Source organism: Erythrolamprus reginae, chromosome 1, assembly GCF_031021105.1.
Source record: "Erythrolamprus reginae isolate rEryReg1 chromosome 1, rEryReg1.hap1, whole genome shotgun sequence".
Classification (NCBI taxonomy): domain Eukaryota; kingdom Metazoa; phylum Chordata; class Lepidosauria; order Squamata; family Dipsadidae; genus Erythrolamprus; species Erythrolamprus reginae.
The window spans coordinates 204123607-204144665 of NC_091950.1; the positions used below are offsets into that span (position 1 = coordinate 204123607).

The following is a 21059-nucleotide window of genomic DNA, read 5'->3' on the forward strand; positions in this document are numbered from 1 at the left end:
CTTGGTAGGAAAAACCCTGGCACAGGATCGATTGACATTGCACACATTGATCCACCAAGGCTGCCAGACATTTGAAAACAGAAGGACAACTATAGCACAAGAGAAGCGAGCACTCCACAAAGCCAGAGCTGCAAATGCTGCAACAGTGGTATCCAGAACATTCCGTGCCCATATAGGCCTTACCAGCCACCTGCGGACATACATGCACAGCCCACAACCTGTTAGATGTCAAGGTCCACTTCAAAAACAATGGGTGAACATTATTATTATTATTATTATTATTATTATTATTATTATTAACATTATTATTTATTAGACTTGTATGCCGCCCCTCTCTGGGGACTTGGGGTGGCCCACAACATACAATGCAAACAATAAGTATATAAATCTAATAGTTAAAAATACAGCTTTCTAAAAAATATATGTTTTCCTTTGAGTAAAATTTCTTCCTAAATGTTTCTAAATTGTATATCCTTTGTGCTGAGAAGCCACTACTTAGAGCCACATATGGGCAGAGGACATGGTGGTACTAGAAACTTAGAAATTTTGTACTAGAAACGTTGTCTTTCCGAACACATCTTCTCTTTTCAACAATTGAGCAGACTGCATTTATCCTCTCTTCAACTGTCCTTCCCTATATTGTTAGAATTAGCCAGTTCCCTTCTCTTGCTTGGCCCAGCTCAACTGCATAAAGAAAAATAAAAAACAATGTTATCTAGATGATGTCTTCACACAAGTGAATTTAGCCAATAATTTCATCAGGCAAACTGTCATTTGAACACGTTGACGAAGCATTTCATTCCAAAATGTGAATTACTATTAATTCACAGTGCTTAATGTTTATAAGATTACAATTGTAGACTCCCAGTGCAAAGATGGCAGGTACTAGTCTGCACAGTCACGAGGAGTTGAGAACAGTCTAATGGTACTTATCCAACATGATGTGTATATAATTTTTGCAGGAAATTACTACATTATCATCAGCAATAGCTTTATTATAATGACATCAGAGTGCTCTACATTTTCTCTGATTAGGCATTTAAATGACAGTGTATGTGTGGGTAAAGGCACTAAAAACAGATATTATAGTTTCTCCCTCCTCATTAAAACAGAAAAAAAGTATTGCTCTGGAGCAAAATTTGCTGAAAATGAAAGCAAAATTTAAAGCAAAATTAATCAGCACAAAACCACAAGAGGTTCAATCTAGATTTTTCTCACTTCTTTTACAACTTTTTTCCAAGTTGTCTCCAGCAACATATGTATTTCAGCTGGCCCAACAGGCTGTTAATTTGATAGATTTCTACCTTAATATACTGACATTGTATCGTCAAATTTTGACTAGTTTTACCTGTTGTCGTCGTATCTGTAGGGATGATGTTGCAGAACATCTTGCAGGAAACGCTCCATCAAGCTACTTGTACCCATGCGATTCCTACAGTAACTGACAAAATGTCTGTGCTGGGAACTATATACATGCTGAAGATAAAGAGAAAAGGGTATTTTGTATTTTCATTCACTATTGTTTCCTTTATAAGAGACAAAAATAAATTCCAGTAATTACAATTACAAAAGATTATAAGAAAAATAATACTTTAAGAGTGATATTGTTTGATGTTGTGGAACTTAGAAACACTGGTCAAAAACCAACTGCAGCAAACAAACTAAGAAAGAAAATAAAAAAAATAAAAATAAAATAAAAATAAAAACAACCCTACCCTATTTATTGGGGGGGAGTGGATAGCAGGGGTACCACGGTGTAAAATTTGGTACTTAAAGAAAAGTAAAAAGAGGATGTGCTAAAAGAATCATTTTTGTACCTCTGGTAATCCTCATCCCAATTCTCTAAGCATTTTTTGTCACATTTCATAGATATTACTTTTCAACACTAAACTAGGTTACAAATGAGTAAAATAGGTAGTTCATCAAGAAAATCTTCTAATAATAGTCTTTGCTGTAAGCCATCTACCAACAAGAATCCCAAGCCCTCCTTGCTTATGAATCCTATTAACCAGGTGTCAGTTCTTCAAAGAAAGGGGCGTGCAAAGATCCATATTTGAAAGGCAAATGTGAACTGCGGCATTTGGGAATATTCACACAAATCTATTGGCAACTGCTTAATTTAGAACTCACTTGACTCTCTCAGAGAAACATGGGTCTGATTCAAGGAAATGCTGATAGATATTGTCATACATACCAACTAATACCCCAAATCACCATTTTCCCTTCAAATATAGTCTTACAAGAAAGAAAACATCTTCTACTTGTGAAAGGAGTTGCAAGAGGGTAAGTCCATTTTGGACTGTCATAATAGAAGTGATACAGAAAAAAGAAAATTAAGACATATAAGTGAGGGACACTTCTCTATCATAGCTAATGAACATATTTAATTTTTTTATTTGACTAACTATGCTTTTCTCAAGGCAATAGCTTCAACACTTATAAGTTAACAACACAAATGTAACCGCAAGCTTGGAAGGAACTTTGCTTTGATCTTTTTAGATTTACTCTAAAAGACCAAAGCAATTTTTTGGCTATTTTTGAGAATTTTGAAAGCATGCTATGGATGCTCTCACAAAACTACTGTGATTGAAGAGCTTGTATCCCCACAAATGGCTGTCATGATAGAAGTTACCAATCACAAGACAAACGTTTAATCTATTTAATTTTCCATTACAGTGGTACCTCGAGATACGAGTTTAATTTGTTCCGGACCTGGGCTCTTAAGTCGAGCAGCTCTTATCTCGAACGACTTTTCCCCATAGGAATTAATGTAAATAATTTTAATTGGTTCCAGCCCTCAAACAACTCACAAAGTTAGTCTAAATTATGCAGAAAGACATGTTTTTAATGAAGAAATGTACATGTACATATAAATGAATAATGAAGTTTCTTTCACTTAACTTGTAAACTTTCTTAAACTTTTAAATTTACATATGTTCAACTTCTCTGCCACCCAATCCTGTAGGACAGAGGTCCCCAACCCTTTTTGCACCAGGGACCGGCTTTAAGCGATCAAGAGAGGAATGGGTGAATGAATGGACGGAGGGTGGGAAGGAAGGAAGGAAAGAGGGAAGGGACAGGAACAGAGGAAGGAAGCAAGGAAACTTATGAAAGGGGAGAGTAAGAGAGGAATGAGTGAAGGGAGGGAGGGAGGGAAGAAGGTGGGAAGGAGAAAGAAAAGAAGAAATAGAGGAAGGGAAGGTAAAAGAGAGAAAGAAAAAGAGCAAGAAAGAAAGAAAGAAAGAAAGAAAGAAAGAAAGAAAGAAAGAAAGAAAGAAAGGCAACTTCAAAGAAAGGCTCACTGAGCATCTCTCACTCTCTCTCTCTTTCTATCCCTCTCTTTCTCTCTCTCCCCCCTCTCTCTTTCTCTTTCTCTCCCCCTCCTGGACTCCCGGATCGCTCGCTTCTCCGGCCAGCAAGCCGGCTGCCCGGAAAAGCATCGCGCTTTTTCACTGCCCTTCCCTGTGCTTCGGAAGCCACCGAACGCCATCAGAGGGGCGCGTCAGCGGCTTCCAAAGCACAGGGAAGGGCTTAAGCCGCCGCCTTTTCCCTTCCCCGTGGGAGCAAACATGCTTTGCACCTTCCTAACTCCCTCCCCCCCAGCCAAACTCCCAAAGCATGTTTGCTGCCACACGATTTAGCCAGGACAGGAGCGAAGTAACGTGGACGATTGGGGAGCTGAAACCGGGCAGTTTCAGCTTTCCAATCCTTCACGTTACTTCGCCGCTAACTCCTGAGGTGCGGAAGTTCGCCTTTGGCGTTTGGCTTCAGAAGCGGCGCGGCTGTTTTAAAACGTCGCTGCCGGCCTGGGGGCTTTGCAGAACCCCCCCCCAACCCCCAACCCGGGTTCGGTGGGGGGCTAGGAGGCCCCCAGGCCGGCAGCGACGTTTTAAAACAGCCGCGCCGCTTCTGAAGCCAAACGCCAAAGGCGAACTTCCGCGCCTCAGGAGTTAGCTCGCAAATGGCGCGGCTGTTTTAAAATGTCGCTGCCGGCCTGGGGGGCCTCCTAGCCCCCCACCGAACCCGGGTTGGGGGTTGGGGGGTTCTGCAAAGCCCCCCAGGCCGGCAGCGACGTTTTAAAACAGCCACGCGGCTTCCCAGCTGAGTCCTGAAGCCAAACGCCAAAGGCGAACTTCCGCGTTTGGCTTCAGGACTCAGTTGGGAAGCCGCGCGGCTGTTTTAAAAGGTCGCCACCGGCCTGGGGGGCTTGCCAGCACCCCCCCGAACCCACAACCCGGGTTTGGGGGGGTGCTAGGAAGCCCCCCATGCCGGCAGCAACCTTTTAAAACAGCCGCGCGGCTTCCCAGCTGAGTCCTGAAGCCAAACGCCAAAGGCGAACTTCCGGAAAGTAAGGAAGGAAAGTAAGCCAGCCCGGCTCTTCTCGGCTCGTATCGCGGATTTGAGCTCGGGAGACGAACAAAAATGTCTCTCCCCTCCCAGCTCTTATCTCGAGTAGCTTGTAAGTAGAGCAGCTCGTATGTCGGGGTTCCACTGTACTTTCTAGCTGCACCATATGGTATTTAACACTTCAGTGAATCTTTGGAAGGGGATAATGGAAACAACTCAGAACAAAGCACTGATCTGCAAACATTTTTTTCCCTTCAGAAGTCATTCTCCTTTTGGAAGTACAAAAGAATTCTAGAAAATAAAAATTGTATAAGATTGTGCTGTGTAGCATGCATTTTTAAAAAATTCAAAGACGGGAGAGGGGAAAGAGAGCTTGGAGGCTACAAGAGAGATTTCCATGAGCATTTTGTTTCTATAGGAAAAGTCTTAAAAAAGGAACCAGTGAGCCAGAATTATATTTTTATTTGAATACCTGTTCCAGATTGCTGTAAGGTGCATGGCAACAGTTGCAGTAACCTTGTCTGTTCTGCATAACAGGCAGTCCAGTCTTTGACAGTTCTAATCCTTGTTTATTTAAACTGAAAAAATATAAATTTTGATATAATTTACTTTCAGAGATAATTATAAAGCATAGCAAATGAAACTAACTGCAGAGGAGGTTCTATTATTCAGAAATATCTACTGTATTGAAGACTAAGGCCTTGTGGGAATTTACATTAATTGTGTGATGGCATCACCAGGCAAATGAGGCCAATTACTGTCAGTTTGAAACATGTGTGATGTGTTTCAAACTGACAGAAATTATATAATTGGATTCATATGTGTGATGGGACTGCTGTGGCTCAATGGTAAGACGCCAGGCCTTAAGCACCACTGAGGTTGGTGGCTCGAGCCCCATGAGCAAATAAACGATATAGGGACAAGAAAGGAGCCTCTCCCCGATTGCCTACCAGCATTCAGGCATCCCACAGGTAAAGATAACGCCACCCGAAAAAAAATCCTTTCACAGAGGCAGCCAGCCGCCTCAGTGATCCCTGGCTAGCATGTGCCATAAGCTAATAAAGAAAAGTGTGGTGATGCTATTGTTCAAACAAATGACACTGCATGCAAATTCCATCGTATATTTGATGAAATCAAACAAAACAGAAAATGCAATGAAGTATTTAGTCTTTTGATCTGCCAGCCACACTGTCCTCCATCAGAAATGCCGGACATAACCAAATTAATTAATAAAATTAATTCATCTATTTGCTATGAAAATGATTTTAAAATCATCATAAACATGATAATCTATCTGGTCAGATTAATCTGAAATGATTTAACATTCATAATTCTACTGAATGAAACTTATTTTCTATACTTTTACTCATAATTTCTTTTCATCAAGTCTGCTGGGGATTCATGATTCTACATGGGACTTACCTACTGTTGCTGTCTTGCAAAAAGGAACCTTCATTAACCTTCCCTTGCATACCTGAATGAAAAAAAATTGAAATAGAACATCAAAGTATATTCTTACTTCCCAAGTTTCATTTATCTTTCAGAACAGACAATTTATTTCAACAGATGCTGAAGTTCTCATTGAACGTTTCTTCTTGTCGAAGAAGAGGTTTACCTTGTGCTGAACTGGTAGTGGCTTCATCAGCTTCCTTATTATGTGCTGAACTGGCATTGGCTTCATCAGCTTCCTTATTATGATCAAACATCTGTAAAACAAAACAGCGCAAAACACTGAAAAGACACAAAAGCTCCTCCAATAAATATTTTCTCAGGAAAAAAACCCCCTAAAAACAATATTCTGAATTTCATTAAAAGAGAAGTCCATTTCAGGAATAATCTCATTCTTAAACAAGAGTTTGAGAAGGAAAGTGTTATCTTTCTATGAAATTTATGTTTTTTAAAGAAATCTTCACTTCACTTAGCAGAGTATTATCGTAGCAGAATTGTGCAACACAATGTATATTGGGCACATAAATACACTGACTAAAATATAAGCTTATATATTTTATTTCTTCTTCTTGATGGAACTTGTTGCATGTATTTCACAAATAACAATTTGACAGCAGAATTATATTTCTCTTCTCAAGTAATAACATATATACACAGTCCTTGTACTTCATTTAGATCCTATCCTAATCCTAAATATTCTATCTATGAGCATTATATAAATATTCCCTCATGAACTCTAACATTAAGATAATACATCTTCTTTCTGTAATGCAGATTCACCAACAACCAACATACCAATGAATGGAATTCTCCCTTCTAACTACCAAAACTGACTATACAGTATACCAGTATGCAAATTAGCCTCCATATAGCATTCTACTCCCCATTTTTCATGCTGCATGCTAACAGAAGGCAATAAAATCTCAGGAGATTTAAAAAAAAAAGATGTCATAATGCAATACAGATAACAACTACACAACATACATAGAAACATAGAAGACTGATGGCAGAAAAAGACCTCATGATCCATCTAGTCTGCCCTTATACTATTTTTTGTATTTTATCTTAGGATGGATATATGTTTATCCCAGGCATATTTAAATTCAGTTACTGTGGATTTACCAACCACGTCTTCTGGAAGTTTGTTCCAAGGATCTATTACTCTTTCAGTAATATAATATTTTCTCACACACAACTTCAGATTGTGTCCCCTTGTTCTTGTGTTCACTTTCCTATTAAAAACACTTCCCTCCTGAACCTTATTTAACCCTTTGACATATTTAAATGTTTCGATCATGTCCCCCCTTTTCCTTTTGTCCTCCAGACTATACAGATTGAGTTCATTAAATCTTTTCTGATACGTTTTATGCTTAAGACCTTCCACCATTCTTGTAGCCCGTCTTTGGACCCGTTCAATTTTGTCAATATCTTTTTGTAGGTGAGGTCTCCAGAACTGAACACAGTATTCCAAATGTGGTCTCACCAGCGCTCTATATAGCGGGATCACAATCTCCCTCTTCCTGCTTGTTATACCTCTAGCTATGCAGCCAAGCATCCTACTTGCTTTTCCTACAGCCTGACCATACTGCTCACCCATTTTGAGATTATCAGAAATCACTACCCTTAAATCCTTCTCTTCTCAAGTTTTTGCTAACACAGAACTGCCAATACAATACTCCGATTGAGGATTCCTTTTGCCCAAGTGCATTATTTTACATTTGGAAACATTAAACTGCAGTTTCCATTGCTTGGACCATTCATCTAGTAAAGCTAAATCATTTACCATATTACAGACGCCTCCAGGAATATCAACCCTATTGCACACTTTAGAGTCATCAGCAAATAGGCAAACCTTCCCTACCAAACCTTCCCCTAAGTCACTCACAAACATATTAAAAAGAATAGGACCCAGAACAGACCCTTGTGGCACACCGCTTGTAACCTGTCTCTGCTCAGAATACTTGCCATTAACAATAACTCTCTGATGTCTACGCTTCAGCCAGCTGCAAATCCACTGAACTATCCAGGGATTAAGTCCAATCTTCACTAATTTATCTATCAGGTCTTTATGTGGAACCGTATCAAAGGCTTTGCTCAAGTCCAGATAGGCAATATCCACAGCACCACCTTCATCCAACACCTTTGTGACATAGTCAAAGAAATCAATGAGATCAGTCTGACATGATTTGCCTTCAGTAAAGCCATGCTAATTTGGGTCCAATAAGTTATTGTTTTTTAGGTGCTGATTGATCATCTTTTTGAGTAGAGTCTCTATCATTTTAACTATAACTGATGTCAAGCTAACTGGCCTGTAGTTACCAGCTTCTTCTCTACTGCCCTTCTTGTGGATAGGCACAACACTGGCCATTCTCCAATCCTCAGGAACATCTCTTGTTAACAGGGATTGGTTAAACAAATCAGTCAGGAGGATACCAATGACAAATCTGAGTTCTTTAAGAACTCTGGGGTGGATGCCATCTGGACCCATTGCCTTATTTATCTTTAATCGTTCAAGTTATTCTAAGACATCGGCTTCTAAGATCACTGGAGCTGAATCCGTACAGCTGGAAGCAATGCTAGATCCATCTATAGTATTATATTGTAAGGTGTCTTTTGAGAAAACTGAACAGAAGTAGCTATTGAAATGATCAGCAATCTCCTTATTCCCATCAATGCATGTATTATTCCCGGTACTAAGCTTCGTGATGCTGCAGTTTTTCTTCTTCCTATCACTAATATATCTGAAGAAGGTTTTATCCCCCTTCTTTACAGATTTGGCAATTTCTTCCTCTTTTGAGGCTTTAGCAGCATATATTATCTGCTTCGCCTCCTTCTGTCTCATTTTATACACCTCTCTATCAGCTATACTTCCAGACTCTTTATACCTCCTATAGGCAGCCTTTTTTTCATTGACTATAGCCCTTACATCATTGCTAAACCACAGCGGTTTTTTCTTCCTTTTACCTTTAGTTATTTGCCTTCATACAGTCCAGTGGCTTTTAGGATGGCCTTTTTTAATACAGTCCACTGGGTGCTCTCTCCCCTTTAATTCATTATTTAAATATTCCCCCATTGCATTAAAATTTGTTTTTCTGAAATCCAATACTTTGGTTACAGTACAGGATTGCTCACAATCAGTTTTTACATCAAACCACAAACATAGATGGTCACTGCAACCTAAATTTTCTCCCACCTTAACCTCTGAAACCCAATTCCCATTTGTAAAGACTAAATCTAGAATATTCTCCCCTCTAGTCGGTGTCTTAACCAGCTGTGCCAGAGCTGCTCCTGTAAAGGCCTCTACTATATTCTTATTTTGCATGTAAGGGCACTGGGGATATTCTAGTCAACATCAGGCATATTGAAATCACCCATTACCACAATATCTCCCTTTACTGCCATTTGGGTAATTTCATCCACCATCTTGTTGTCATATTCCTCAGATTGCCCTGGAGGCCTATAGATCACCCCAATTCTAATGACAGAACCTTCTTTATTTTGCATGCAAAACCAGAGTCTCCAGATCTTTACATGTATTTTGAATTAGTGTTGTTTTTAGACTTTCCTTAACATAAATGGCTACTCCACCTCCCCTTCTCTCTATTCTATCCTTCCTATACAGCGTATATACTGGTATGGATATTTCCCATTCATTAGAATTCTTAAACCATGTCTCAGTTATGGTAACCAGATCCAAATTATCTCTAGATATTATGGCCATTAACTCACAGAGCTTGTTGCTCAAGTTTCGAGCATTTGTGCACATTACCCGAAGAACATTGTTTTCATTATTAGTTTGCCCCTTATAATCAACAACTACATCTATTTTATTTGCAGCTCCCTTTTCATAAGCTTCCAGAAACTGATTTATCCTCACTGGTCAAGGACAGAAATCATCCACATCAGTTACATCTCTGTCCCCTTTACTTAGTTTAAATGCCTGTCCATACATGCTTACATACAAGTAAGGTCCTTTAATTAACATCATTTAATATGTTATAATTTCAGGCTGAAACTAACAACACTGCTAAACAACACTGCTACTAAAGGAGATGCATTAGTTGCTAATTTACACTACCACTGATGATATTACCTAGTTTGGGTAATGACACCTCTGCAAGAAAGCAGCCAAGCTCAGAGAGCACCAAGAACCCCTCATTTCAACCTTGAGCTACAAATATTGTCCTTTATTGTTACTAATATTTTACAGAAACACAATTGAGAGTGTTTTAACAAACTGCAGTGCTGTTTGGTTTGATGGCAGCAGTGCCTCAGAAGGAAAGTCTGCCACATACAGAGTGGTATGGACAGAGATTATAGTAAGTTTGCTTCCTGCTATTCAGGATACTGCTTATAAGCGCCTGGGTGGATTTGAGTGGATTTAAACCATGATTTAAATCATTAGTAAAAAAGGCTTGAATTAAATCAATTTAAATCATAATTTTTAAAGAGCAACTGTCATTTCTGTCCCATAGGGCAGTGTTTCCCATTTGCTGGCTGGGGAATTCTGGGAGTTGAAGTCCAAATATCTTCAAGTTGCCAAGGTTGGGAAACACTGCCATAGGGGCTCCTTTTATGACCTACTGTTGACTCACCAACAGTCCCATTCACTTTAATGGGACAGCTGATGATGCGGCAATGACACAACAAGATGAGGGATGTGGTGGGCAGTAGATGAGTAGATGCCCGCTAACAGGCACTGCCATGATGGATCTGAAATGACAAGTGCTCTTTAAATTAAGAACTCTTTCTTGCTGGTAGTTAGAATCTTTAATATTATTATTTGCAAACAAAATGAAGGTTTTCTATTTATTCTATTTAGCTTCAGGTTAGTAAAACAGCAATATGAGAACCAATTTTAGGTTAATAGGCTAATCACACATTTGGAAGAACTACACAAATTATTTTATTTCATTAGAACATTTTATTATATATTCTTGTATTTACTTAAACAACGTTTAGTCGCTGAAGTGCATAAATAAAATATCTTTGAAAAAACAAACAAAACTTAAACTGAATAGATCAGCTGGGTCCACATTAAAAAAAAATTCAGTCTTTTGCAGCTCATTCATTTTTATCTTCATTCTCCTGTTTGTTCATGATCTGGAAAAGAGAAAGAAGCTTTCCTATTTAATCAGGCCCCAGTCAATTTTTCAATTTAAACAAATCCAAAGGAAGAGAATATTCTTTCAATTCCAGTAGAAGAGGCCACTTGCTTTAAAGGTGAAATCATTACTTCAACACTTTCTGAATCCAAGTGCTTAAGTGACTTCTACCAATTCACTGGTGAAACTTTTTTTAAAACCTCATCAGCAGACATCTCTTTCTTGAATGGTTTCTCACTTAGCTCTGAAGTTTATTATAGTTGGCACTAGATATGGATGACTGTTCGATTCCCATGTCATGATGCTAATTCTTCTTCAACACTTCAGTTTGACCTTGGTACCGGATATTGACATTTGTGAGAAAATGAGCTAGAGACAATGCTTTTTCCATTCACTTTTTAAAATATTGTAATTTCTGCTTGTCAGTGTGTAGTTGTTTTTAATACTCACTCGGTTCCTTCCAAATTTCAACAGCAACAGCAATAAAACAGCTATTTTTTCTGGATTTTGTTTAAAGTGTCAGGGCTCCCGCCCAATACCATAATTAAACACCAGGCTTCCAAAGAAATCCAATTATTTATGTCCGCAGGGACCAAATGAACTCTGACCTCACTTAATTTACGTCCTGGCTCTGTCCCTGTTTCCCCCTCTCATGGTCTTCTTGTCATCAGTCATAATTCTTATCATCAGTCACATTCTCCAACAAAGCAATTTTGTGGGTTGTAGAGATCACTCCCCTCCAGCCACCGTGGGATCCCGTGGAGACAACTTGGGCGTTATCACTTGGAATGTCCCTTGTTTTGAATGAGATATCAGCTCCTTGCTGCAGTTGTAAAGTTTGTTTCCCCATCCCCCTTGCCTATGATAACTTGAGAGCAGGCCAGGGATGCTTTGTGAGTTGGCATAAAGCTTCAGAAATGGGTTTCAGAATGCTCAGCATATGTCCAACATTTCTCTTAAGCCCAATGTTGAGGATTTTGGCTGTGAAAGTGCCATCTATTTTTTCTTGATTTTGCTCACAAATGGTCATTAGAATAGGCCAGTTTTTTATATACTGTTCAAAACAGCCCACTACAGAGTTCCATCTAACATCTTGTGGGAGTGTTAGCTTGGTTCCACACATTATTTTCACAGGTGATGCTGCAAAATGATTGTTATGGAAATATTTAGCAATTTCAACATTACTCTATTTTTGGAACACAGAGATTAGGAGGTGCATCAAATGACTGCTACAACCATGTTATGAATTCAATTCCTGAACTATGAATTGTTTCTGCAAGGAAAACATTTCCTTCTTCTGTTGTTATACAACACTTACAATCAGATCATTGTGGACAATACATTTTATCTTCTAGACTTGTTGCACATTGCATATTTCTTCATCATATACTTTATCCAGCAGTTTCCCTACATCTAATCTACTTGGTGGACTTTATCTTGGTCTTAGAGATTGAATCATAGTGTGGGTTTTCAAGCAGATGAAAAGAAGTTTGTTGCATAAACAAATTGAGCAATTTTTTAATAAATTAATTATTTTTCTAAAATGCTGGTTTTTATCACAAACTTATTCATGGTGGTAGTTCCAGATGGTTTCTTTCTTTTAGGTGATATATTGCGGATATTGTGTAAATGATATAACTGATGCATTATCCCGGAGTGGTAACTCTGAAACTGTAGAACAAGAGGATGGCGATTTAGAAAGTAGAGTTTCCAAAATCTGGTTGATGGTGATTTCACCTAAACAAAAAAGTCAATGCTGTTATTTTTTAAAACCATGTATGCCTATTGTGAATTTCTCATTGTATTTGCGTACAGTACAGCCTAAAAAGGAATATTTACATATCTCAACTCATTATTTCTTTTTCTGGCAGCTGTATAAAAATGCAGTGCCATGCAGTAATAAGAGCACATATATATTATTGCTTTACCATACCACTACCTCATGGCAGTCTAAAAAATATGGTAAAAGAAAATTTACAAACCTGAAGGTCCTGCCTCTTCAAACATGGTCCTTTCATCACAGCACTTCTCATGATGTTTCATTTAGGCCAACAGGCCTTACATTTTTGTTACATTGCTTGCATTTTGCATGCATACCTGCTTTACCCATAGGTAGACGAACTTCATTAAAATATTCCCCAACTGGTCTCTACAGCCTGCTGCCATTTTGCTCCCCAAGGGAGGAATAAAGTGCTTCAAGCTATGTGTCGAAAGATCATAATGTTTAGAAGCTGCTGATTTCACTTTCATTTTTACTGCTTGCCCTTTCTCCTCACACTTAGAGCCTGGTGCCACAGATGCATTTTTCTTCAATCATAGAGTTTGTAGTGTACATAGATTCACAAAATAATGGGACAAAGGAATATTCCTGAACTTTGTTTTATTATTTATCTCACGGTTACTGTGAAATTGTGTGAATGCATCAATGTAGTGCATCTCAGCTTCCGGATCTTGGATTCACTGAATAAATTTACAAAAAATGTAAATATTGCAGAATATACAACCTCACGCTATATAACTAAGCTCAATTTCATGCTGAATAAACTAAATTATTAATGTATATTAAACAGAAAACTATTGTTAGATAGATTTTTACTCCAAAAGCATTTTAACATAAATTTGATTTAAAAAAAAAACAATTTAATTTTTAAAAAATCCTTTTTAAAAAATCATAAATTTTTATCTACCCTGATAAATGCTATGTGCTTAGAGCTCAAAGCATTGTTAGAGATCCCATGCACCCACTTTACAGTCTTGTTTCTCTTGCTCCACTCTAGGAGGAGTTTTCGAAGTACAGTGGTACCTCTACTTAGAAACTTAATTCGTTCCTTGACCAGGTTCTTAAGTAGAAAAGTTTGTAAGAAGCAATTTTTCCCATAGGAATCAATGTAAAAGTAAATAACCCGTGCGATTGGGGAAACCACAGGGAGAGTAGAGGCCCTGTTTCCTCCCAGGAAATTCCTAGAGAGGCCCCACGGAAGCTTCTCCCTGCATTTTCTGGCCGTTTCCTCCCAGGAGATTCCTAGAGAGGCCCCATGGAGGCTTCTCCCTTCCTTTTCCAGCTGTTTCCTTCCAGGAGATTCCTAGAGAGGCCCCACGGAGGCTTCTCCCCGCATTTTCCGGTTACAGTTTCGGAGGCTCGGGTTTGTAAGTGGGAAATGGTTCTTGAGAAGAGGCAAAAAAATCTTGAACACCTGGTTCTTATCTAGAAAAGTTCTTAAGTAGAGGCGTTGTTAAGTAGAGGTACTACTGTATTTGAAACATGTGGTAAACTTGTAAACTCGCAAGATTAATTTTTATTGCCATGTACATGTATACATTCAAATTAGACTACATTGTTTCTCTGTGCCATATATGTGGATATATGCATAATTTGTTTTAATTAATTAATTAATTAATGTTTATGTCGTGTATGTTGGAGGTGGTGACCCTTTGAAAGCGGTATACAGCAAAATTTCATTTTAATGCATGCCACTTATTGTACATTCAAAATGACAATAAAGTTATTCTAAGTCAATTTATTTTCAGTGTAATCCAAAGTGCTTGTTAAACTCTAGGCCAGTGATCGCCATCTTATGGCACGTGGAGCCACATCTGCTGGCATGCGAGCCATTGCCCTAGCTTAGCTCCAACATGCATGTGTGCACTAGCCAACTGATTTTTGGCTCACACAGAGGCTCTGGGAGGGTGCTTTTGGCTTCCAAAGAGCCTACAGGCATTTTTTACCCTCCCCAGGCTCCAGGGAAGCCTTTAGAGCCTAGGGAGGGCGAAACATGAGCCTATTCGGCCCACCAGAAGTTGGGAAAGCAGCCTGTTTCTTGCCTCCAGAGGGCAGGGGAAGCTGTTTTCGACCTCCCCAGGCTTTAGATTATGGGTATGGGCACTTGCGCATGCATGATAGTGCATGTCCATGCTCTTTCAGCACCCGAGGAAAAAAATGTTCACCATCACTGCTCTAGGCATTAAATTCAGGTGAATAGAGATTACCAGATTTTTCGGACTATAAAACGCACCTCCCCCCACCCTAAGAGGATGAAAACTTGGGTGCATCTTATACTCTGAATGTAACTTTTTTGAAGCTCTTTTTTCCAGCCCTAACTTGGCGCTAATGATCTTCCTGGCTCTTACCTGATCTGCTTTGGAACAAGAACATATGGTATACATCCAAACACTCTAATATAACTCAAATTTGGCTTTCATCCATATGCGAACATACCCATGCTGAAATAATTTTCATTTTTTTTCAAACTGAAACAATATAAATTCATTTCTTATTTCATTTGCTTGGAAAAACATTATTTATTTACATTTTCTTTACTGCTAGCAAGACATATTGTTGAATATAGGACATCATATGGAGACTTACTAAGATAGGAGTGATAAATTCTATTTACACACGTAAGCCTTTCAGCCCAAAATTTCCTTTCTAATTTGGCATCTGAAAGTATCACTCTAACTCCAGCACATAATGTCTGATGTTTCCTTTCAACAATTCCCCTTCTTTTGGGGTATATATTGGAGTGCATCTATGACTTATTCCTTGTGATATTAAATAATTTTCAAAATTTCTATTTGTGAATTCACTACCATTGTCACCTAATATTATAGTGATTGTATTTCCAAATTTCCTCTTTGACCACATAACAAAGAATTTGAACCATTTCAGTACCTTTGACTTACTCTCCATTGGATATACAAAGCAATATCTGGGTAAATCATTGATAATGGTTAAAAAATAAGATTTACCACTAACACTTTTACAATATACTGGTCCATGCACATCAATGTGTATAAGTTCCATTATTCTTTTTGACTTTCCATTACTTCTTATAGGAACTGTTTTTCTCTTTGTTTTTTCATTGTTACAGCAGTTACACACTATAGTTTCCACATTTTTGTACCTTTAAATTATATTCATCTTTTTCATTTATCGTCTTATTCAAATACTCAAATTTCACATGGCTTATCTTGAATTCTGAATGGCTTCACATTGATCTTGCTCAATAAGATACAGTAAGTCTTCAGACTCCAATAATAACTTCACTTTATACACCATGAACTGTAATTTTCTCCATTCAATTTGCTTAGTGACTTTTGTAACCAATCCCCAGACATTTTGATAAATCTTCAGAGAAAAATTTGCACTTTTAATACTGTGCCTTTACATTTTCTCCTCACACTGCCAACTGTCACAGAAATTCCATCTACTGCAGTTAACACCACCAACTGCCACAGCCTTCAACTGTCATCACAGAAATTTTTCTTTCTTCTTTTTATTATTAAATTTTAATGAAGCACATTCTGGGCCTGTAACCCATTATGTTGTATTTCTATGTGATTTTTTATTATTATTATTATTATTATTATTATTATTATTATTATTATTATTATTATTATTATCTAGATTTGTATACCGCCCCTCTCCATAGACTCAGGGCGGCTCACAACAGTGATAAAAACAATATATGGTAACAAATCTAATAATTAAAATCTAAAATAACAGTTTTACATTAAAAAGTCTAAAAAGAAAAAAAACCAATAGATAAAATACATACACACAGTCATATCATGCACAAAATTACATAGGCAAGGGGGGGATGTCTCAGGTCCCTCAAGCCTGATGACAGAGGTGGGTTTTAAGTAGCTTACAAAAGGCAAGGAGGGTGGGGGCAGTCCTAATCTCTGGGGGGAGTTGACTCCAGAGCGTCAAAGCCGCCACAGAGAAGGCTCTTCCTCTGGGTCCCACCACACGACATTGTTTAGTCTTCTCGACCAACTCTGTGGGACCTAACCGGCTGCTGGGATTCATGCGGCAGAAGGCGGTCTCGCAGATATCCTGGTCCGGTGCCATGAAGGGCTTTATAGGTCATAACCAACACTTTGAATTGTGACCAGAAACTGATCAGCAACCAATGCACACTGCGGAGTGTTGGTGTAACATGGGCATACCTAGGGAAGCCCATGATTGCTCTCACAGCTGGATTCTGCTGATCTGAAGTTTCCGAACACTTTTCAAAGGTAGCCCCATGTACAGAGCGTTACAATAGTCAAACCTCGAGGTGATGAGGGCATGAGTGACTGTGAGCAGTGAGTCCCGGTTCAGATAGGGCTGCAACTGGTGCACCATGCGAACCTGGGCAAACGTCCCCCTCGTCACAGCTGAAAGATGTTTCTCTAATGTGAGCTGTGGTTCGAGGACGCCCAAGTTGCGGACCCTCTCTGAGGGGGTCAATAATCCCCCCCCAGGGGAATTGGATGATCTCACCCAGCAGTTTCATGTACATATTAAATAGCAGGGGGGAGAGGACCGACCCCTGAGGCACCCCACAAGGGAGAGACCTCGGGGTCGACCTCTGACACCCCATTAACACCGACTACGACCGACCAGAGGTAGGAGGAGAACCACTGAAGAACAGTGCCTCCCACTCCCAACCCCTCTAGCCGGCGCAGAAGGATACCATGGTCGATGGTATCGAAAGCCGCTGAGAGGTCAAGGAGCACCAGGACAGAGGATAAACCCCTGCCCCGGGTCCGCCAGAGATCATCTATCAATGCGACCAAAGCAGTTTCCATGCTGTAACCGGGCCTGAAACCCGACTGTTGAGGACCTAGATAATCGGCTTCTTCCAAGGACCGCTGGAGCTGGAGCGCCACCACCTTCTCAACAACCTTCCCCATAAAGGGAAGGTTGGAGACTGGGCAATAGTTATTAAGTACAGCTGGATCCAGGGAAGGCTTCTTGAGGAGGGGGCGCACAAGTGCCTCCTTATAAGGAGCAGGAAAGGACCCCCTCCCAAAAAGGAGCATTGACAATCTTCTGGACCCAGCTCCGTGTCACCTCCCTGCTGGACGAAACCAGTCAGGAGGGACGCGGATCCAGTAAACAGGTGGCGAACTCACAGCTCCAATGGCCTTGTCCACTTCATCAGGTGTCACCAGATCAAACTCTTCCCAGACAGGTGGACACGTACGGGCCCCAGTCACCTCGACTGACTCATTGTCAGTTGACTCTGCTATCCAATCGGAGTCGAGGTCTGCCCGGATCCGAGTTATTTTATCAGTGAAAAATGTATTAAAATCCTCGGCACTACTCTGCAAGGGCTCCCCAACTCCCCCCTGGTTAAGAAGCGAGCGGGTCACCCTAAACAGAGTAGCCGGGTGAGATTCCGCTGATACAATCAAGGCGGCATAATAAGCGCATCTTGCCGCCTTGAGCACCACTTTGTAAGTCTTAATATGAGCTCTTACAAGTGTTCGATCGGATTCTGACTTACTCTTCCTCCATCACTTCCCTTGAAATCTCTTCTGGCGTTTCAACTCCCGGAGATCCTCGTTGAACCATGGGGCTCTACGGGGTCTAGTGCCACGGAGAGGTCGCAACGGTGCAATCTGGTCAAGAGCCTCCTCTGCAGCCTTGTTCCAGGCGTCAGCAAGAGACTCTGCCAAACTGTGAATGAGTGTATCTGGAATAACCCCAAGTGCCCTCTGAAATCCCTCTGGATCCATCAGCATCTGGGGCGGAACCTCCTAATTGGTTCAGCCTCCCTGCGGAGAAGGATTGGAGCAAGGAAGTTAAGCCACAGTAGAAAATGATCTGACCATGACAAAGGCAACACTTCTAAGCCCCTTAGTCTCAGATCATTACTCAATTGCTCAGAGAGGAATACCATGTCGGGTGCATGCCCCCCATCATGAGTCAGACCCTGTACTACTTGAGTCAGGTCCATGGCTGTCATGGTGGCCATGAACTCCTGTGCTAGTCCAGAGGTTTCACCGAGCGACGGCAGGTTAAAGTCCCCCAAGACAATAAGTCTGGGGAACCCCACCGCCAACCCAGCTACCTGCTCGAGCAGCACAGGCAGGGCTGTTGATACGCAGCTGGGAGGCAGGTTCATGAATAACAAGCCCACCTGAACCCCTAAGTCCAATTTCACCAGGAGGTACTCGCAACCCGCAATCTCTGGAGCAATGAGTCTACGCAGGTAAAGGCTCTCCGTGGCTATAATAGCCACTCCTCCCTCCCCTTCCCTGGGGTCGGGGCTGATGCCATATCCAAAACCCAGCTGGCCAAATTTCAGAGAGAGGAACTCCTCCCTCCGGGCCCAGCCAGGTTTCGGTCACACAAGCTAGGTCGGCCTCCTCATCCTGGATCAAATCCCAGATGAGGAGAGTTTTATTTACCACCGACCTGGCATTGAGTAGCAGCAGCCTGAGCCCAGGGCCAGAATTACACTCATCACCAGTGCCTTGAGTTGAGCTCATGGAGTCAGAAGAAGGGATTGCTACTGAGCAGCGATCCCTCCTTCCCCTGGAACGGCTAGCTCCACGGCCCCCATCATATCTGCCTCTCCCCAGCAAGACCGGGATATTTTGACCCTTTGCCACCCCAGAGATAAGTGCCTCCTCCCCTCCTGCCTCTCCAGCATCAGGTGTGCCATTCATATTGTATTCTTTCACTTCATACATATTATAATCCTACCCACCCCATTCCATCTACCATCCCCCTCCCATCCACTCCCATTCACACCATTCCATTCATTCCAGTAGTTACAGACATCCATTGTTAGGTGACCCTAATAATTAATTTAAAATGCAAATTAATTAAAACATTAATAAAATAGTCCATTCACTGATAACATATATAAGTTAACCCCTTAAATTAGTTTAAAAATAATTAATATACATCCATGCCAATTATCTATCAATTAAAATCCCCAGATAATTTAGCTAAAAACAATAAACATAAAAATTTGGCTATAAAATATATAAAATATACAAAAAATATATAGAACATATAAAATATATAAAATATGGAATCAGTTATTAATTAATAGTTCTTGGTCATAAGTCAGCTAGAAAGTCATTAAAAAAACAGCAGCAACAACAAGATGGCACCAGAGTACAGTCTGGCAAATTCTAGAAAGTCCAAGGCTGATATCCAGGTCTCTGGAAATAATGATAGGTAGTCCCCTCAGTGCTGGCACCTTATGGTTTTAAGTTATCTTCTTCACTTCATCCAGCAGTGACTCTTCATAGCAGAACCGTGCTACAATATTGAGTACACGATACAACTCCAATATAAAACTTATGCTTTTATTTCTTCTTCATATTTACACTAATAAACAATTTGACAGTATAATCCGGATAAGACGGAGTGGCGGTGGGTTCTGTCTCCCAAGGACAATTCCATCTGTCCATCCATGCCCTTGGGGGGGGGAATTATTGACCCCCTCAGAGAGGGTACGCAACTTGGGCATCCTCCTCGATCCACAGCTCACATTAGAGAAACATCTTTCAGCTGTGGCGAGGGGGATGTTTGCCCAGGTTTGCATGGTGCACCAGTTGCAGCCCTATCTGGATCGGGATTCACTGCTCACAGTCACTCATGCCCTCATCACCTCAAGATTCGACTACTGTAATGCTCTCTACCTGGGGCTACTTTGAAAAGTGTTTGGAAACTTCAGCTTCCCAAGGTATGTCCATGTTACACCAACACTCCGCAGTCTGCATTGGTTGCCGATCAATTTCCGGTCACAATTCAAAGTGTTGGTAATGACCTATAAAGCCCTTCATGGCATCGGACCAGAATATCTGCGAGACCGCCTTCTGCCGCATGAATCCCAGCGGCCGGTTAGGTCCCACAGAGTTGGCCTTCTCCGGGTCCTGTCAATTAAACAATGTTGTTTGGTGGGTCCCAGGGGAAAAGCCTTCTCTGTGGCAGCCCCACTCCTCTGGAACCAGCTCCCTCAAGATTAGAACTGCTCCCACCCTCCTTGCCTTTCGTAAACTCCTTAAAACCCACCTCTGCCATCAGGCATGGGGGAACAGAGATAACTTCCCCAGGCCTATATTGTTTATGTATGGTATGTTGTGTGCATGTTTTTTTAAATTATGGGTTTTTAGTTTTAATTATTAGATTTGTATTGTGCATTGATTTTTCTATTACTGTTGTGAGTCGCCCCAAGTCTACGGAGAGGGGCGGCATACAAATTTAATAAATAAATAAATAAATAAATAAATATATTTCTCTCTACATCTGTTTTCTATGATGTAGACTCACCAACAGTCAGCATACAAATCCCAGAATTCTATCTTCCAACTGCCAAAAACTGATTTACATACCAATATGCAAATTAGCTGTCTCTTAACATTCCATTC

At 40.4% G+C, this 21059-nt stretch overlaps 1 protein-coding gene across 1 annotated transcript in view; it reads right to left on the reverse strand.

Annotated features, from left to right (window-relative positions):
- ZDBF2 (zinc finger DBF-type containing 2) overlaps window positions 1–21059 on the reverse strand; it is a 32818-nt gene that overhangs the window by 9975 nt on the left and 1784 nt on the right. Inside the window, exons 2-5 of the mRNA XM_070731985.1 lie at window positions 5963–6053; window positions 5770–5821; window positions 4820–4925; window positions 1349–1476 (exon numbers count right to left, since the gene is read on the reverse strand). Coding sequence (XP_070588086.1) covers window positions 1349–1476; window positions 4820–4925; window positions 5770–5821; window positions 5963–6053 — 377 coding nt within the window. The remainder of the gene's footprint in view (window positions 1–1348; window positions 1477–4819; window positions 4926–5769; window positions 5822–5962; window positions 6054–21059) is intronic.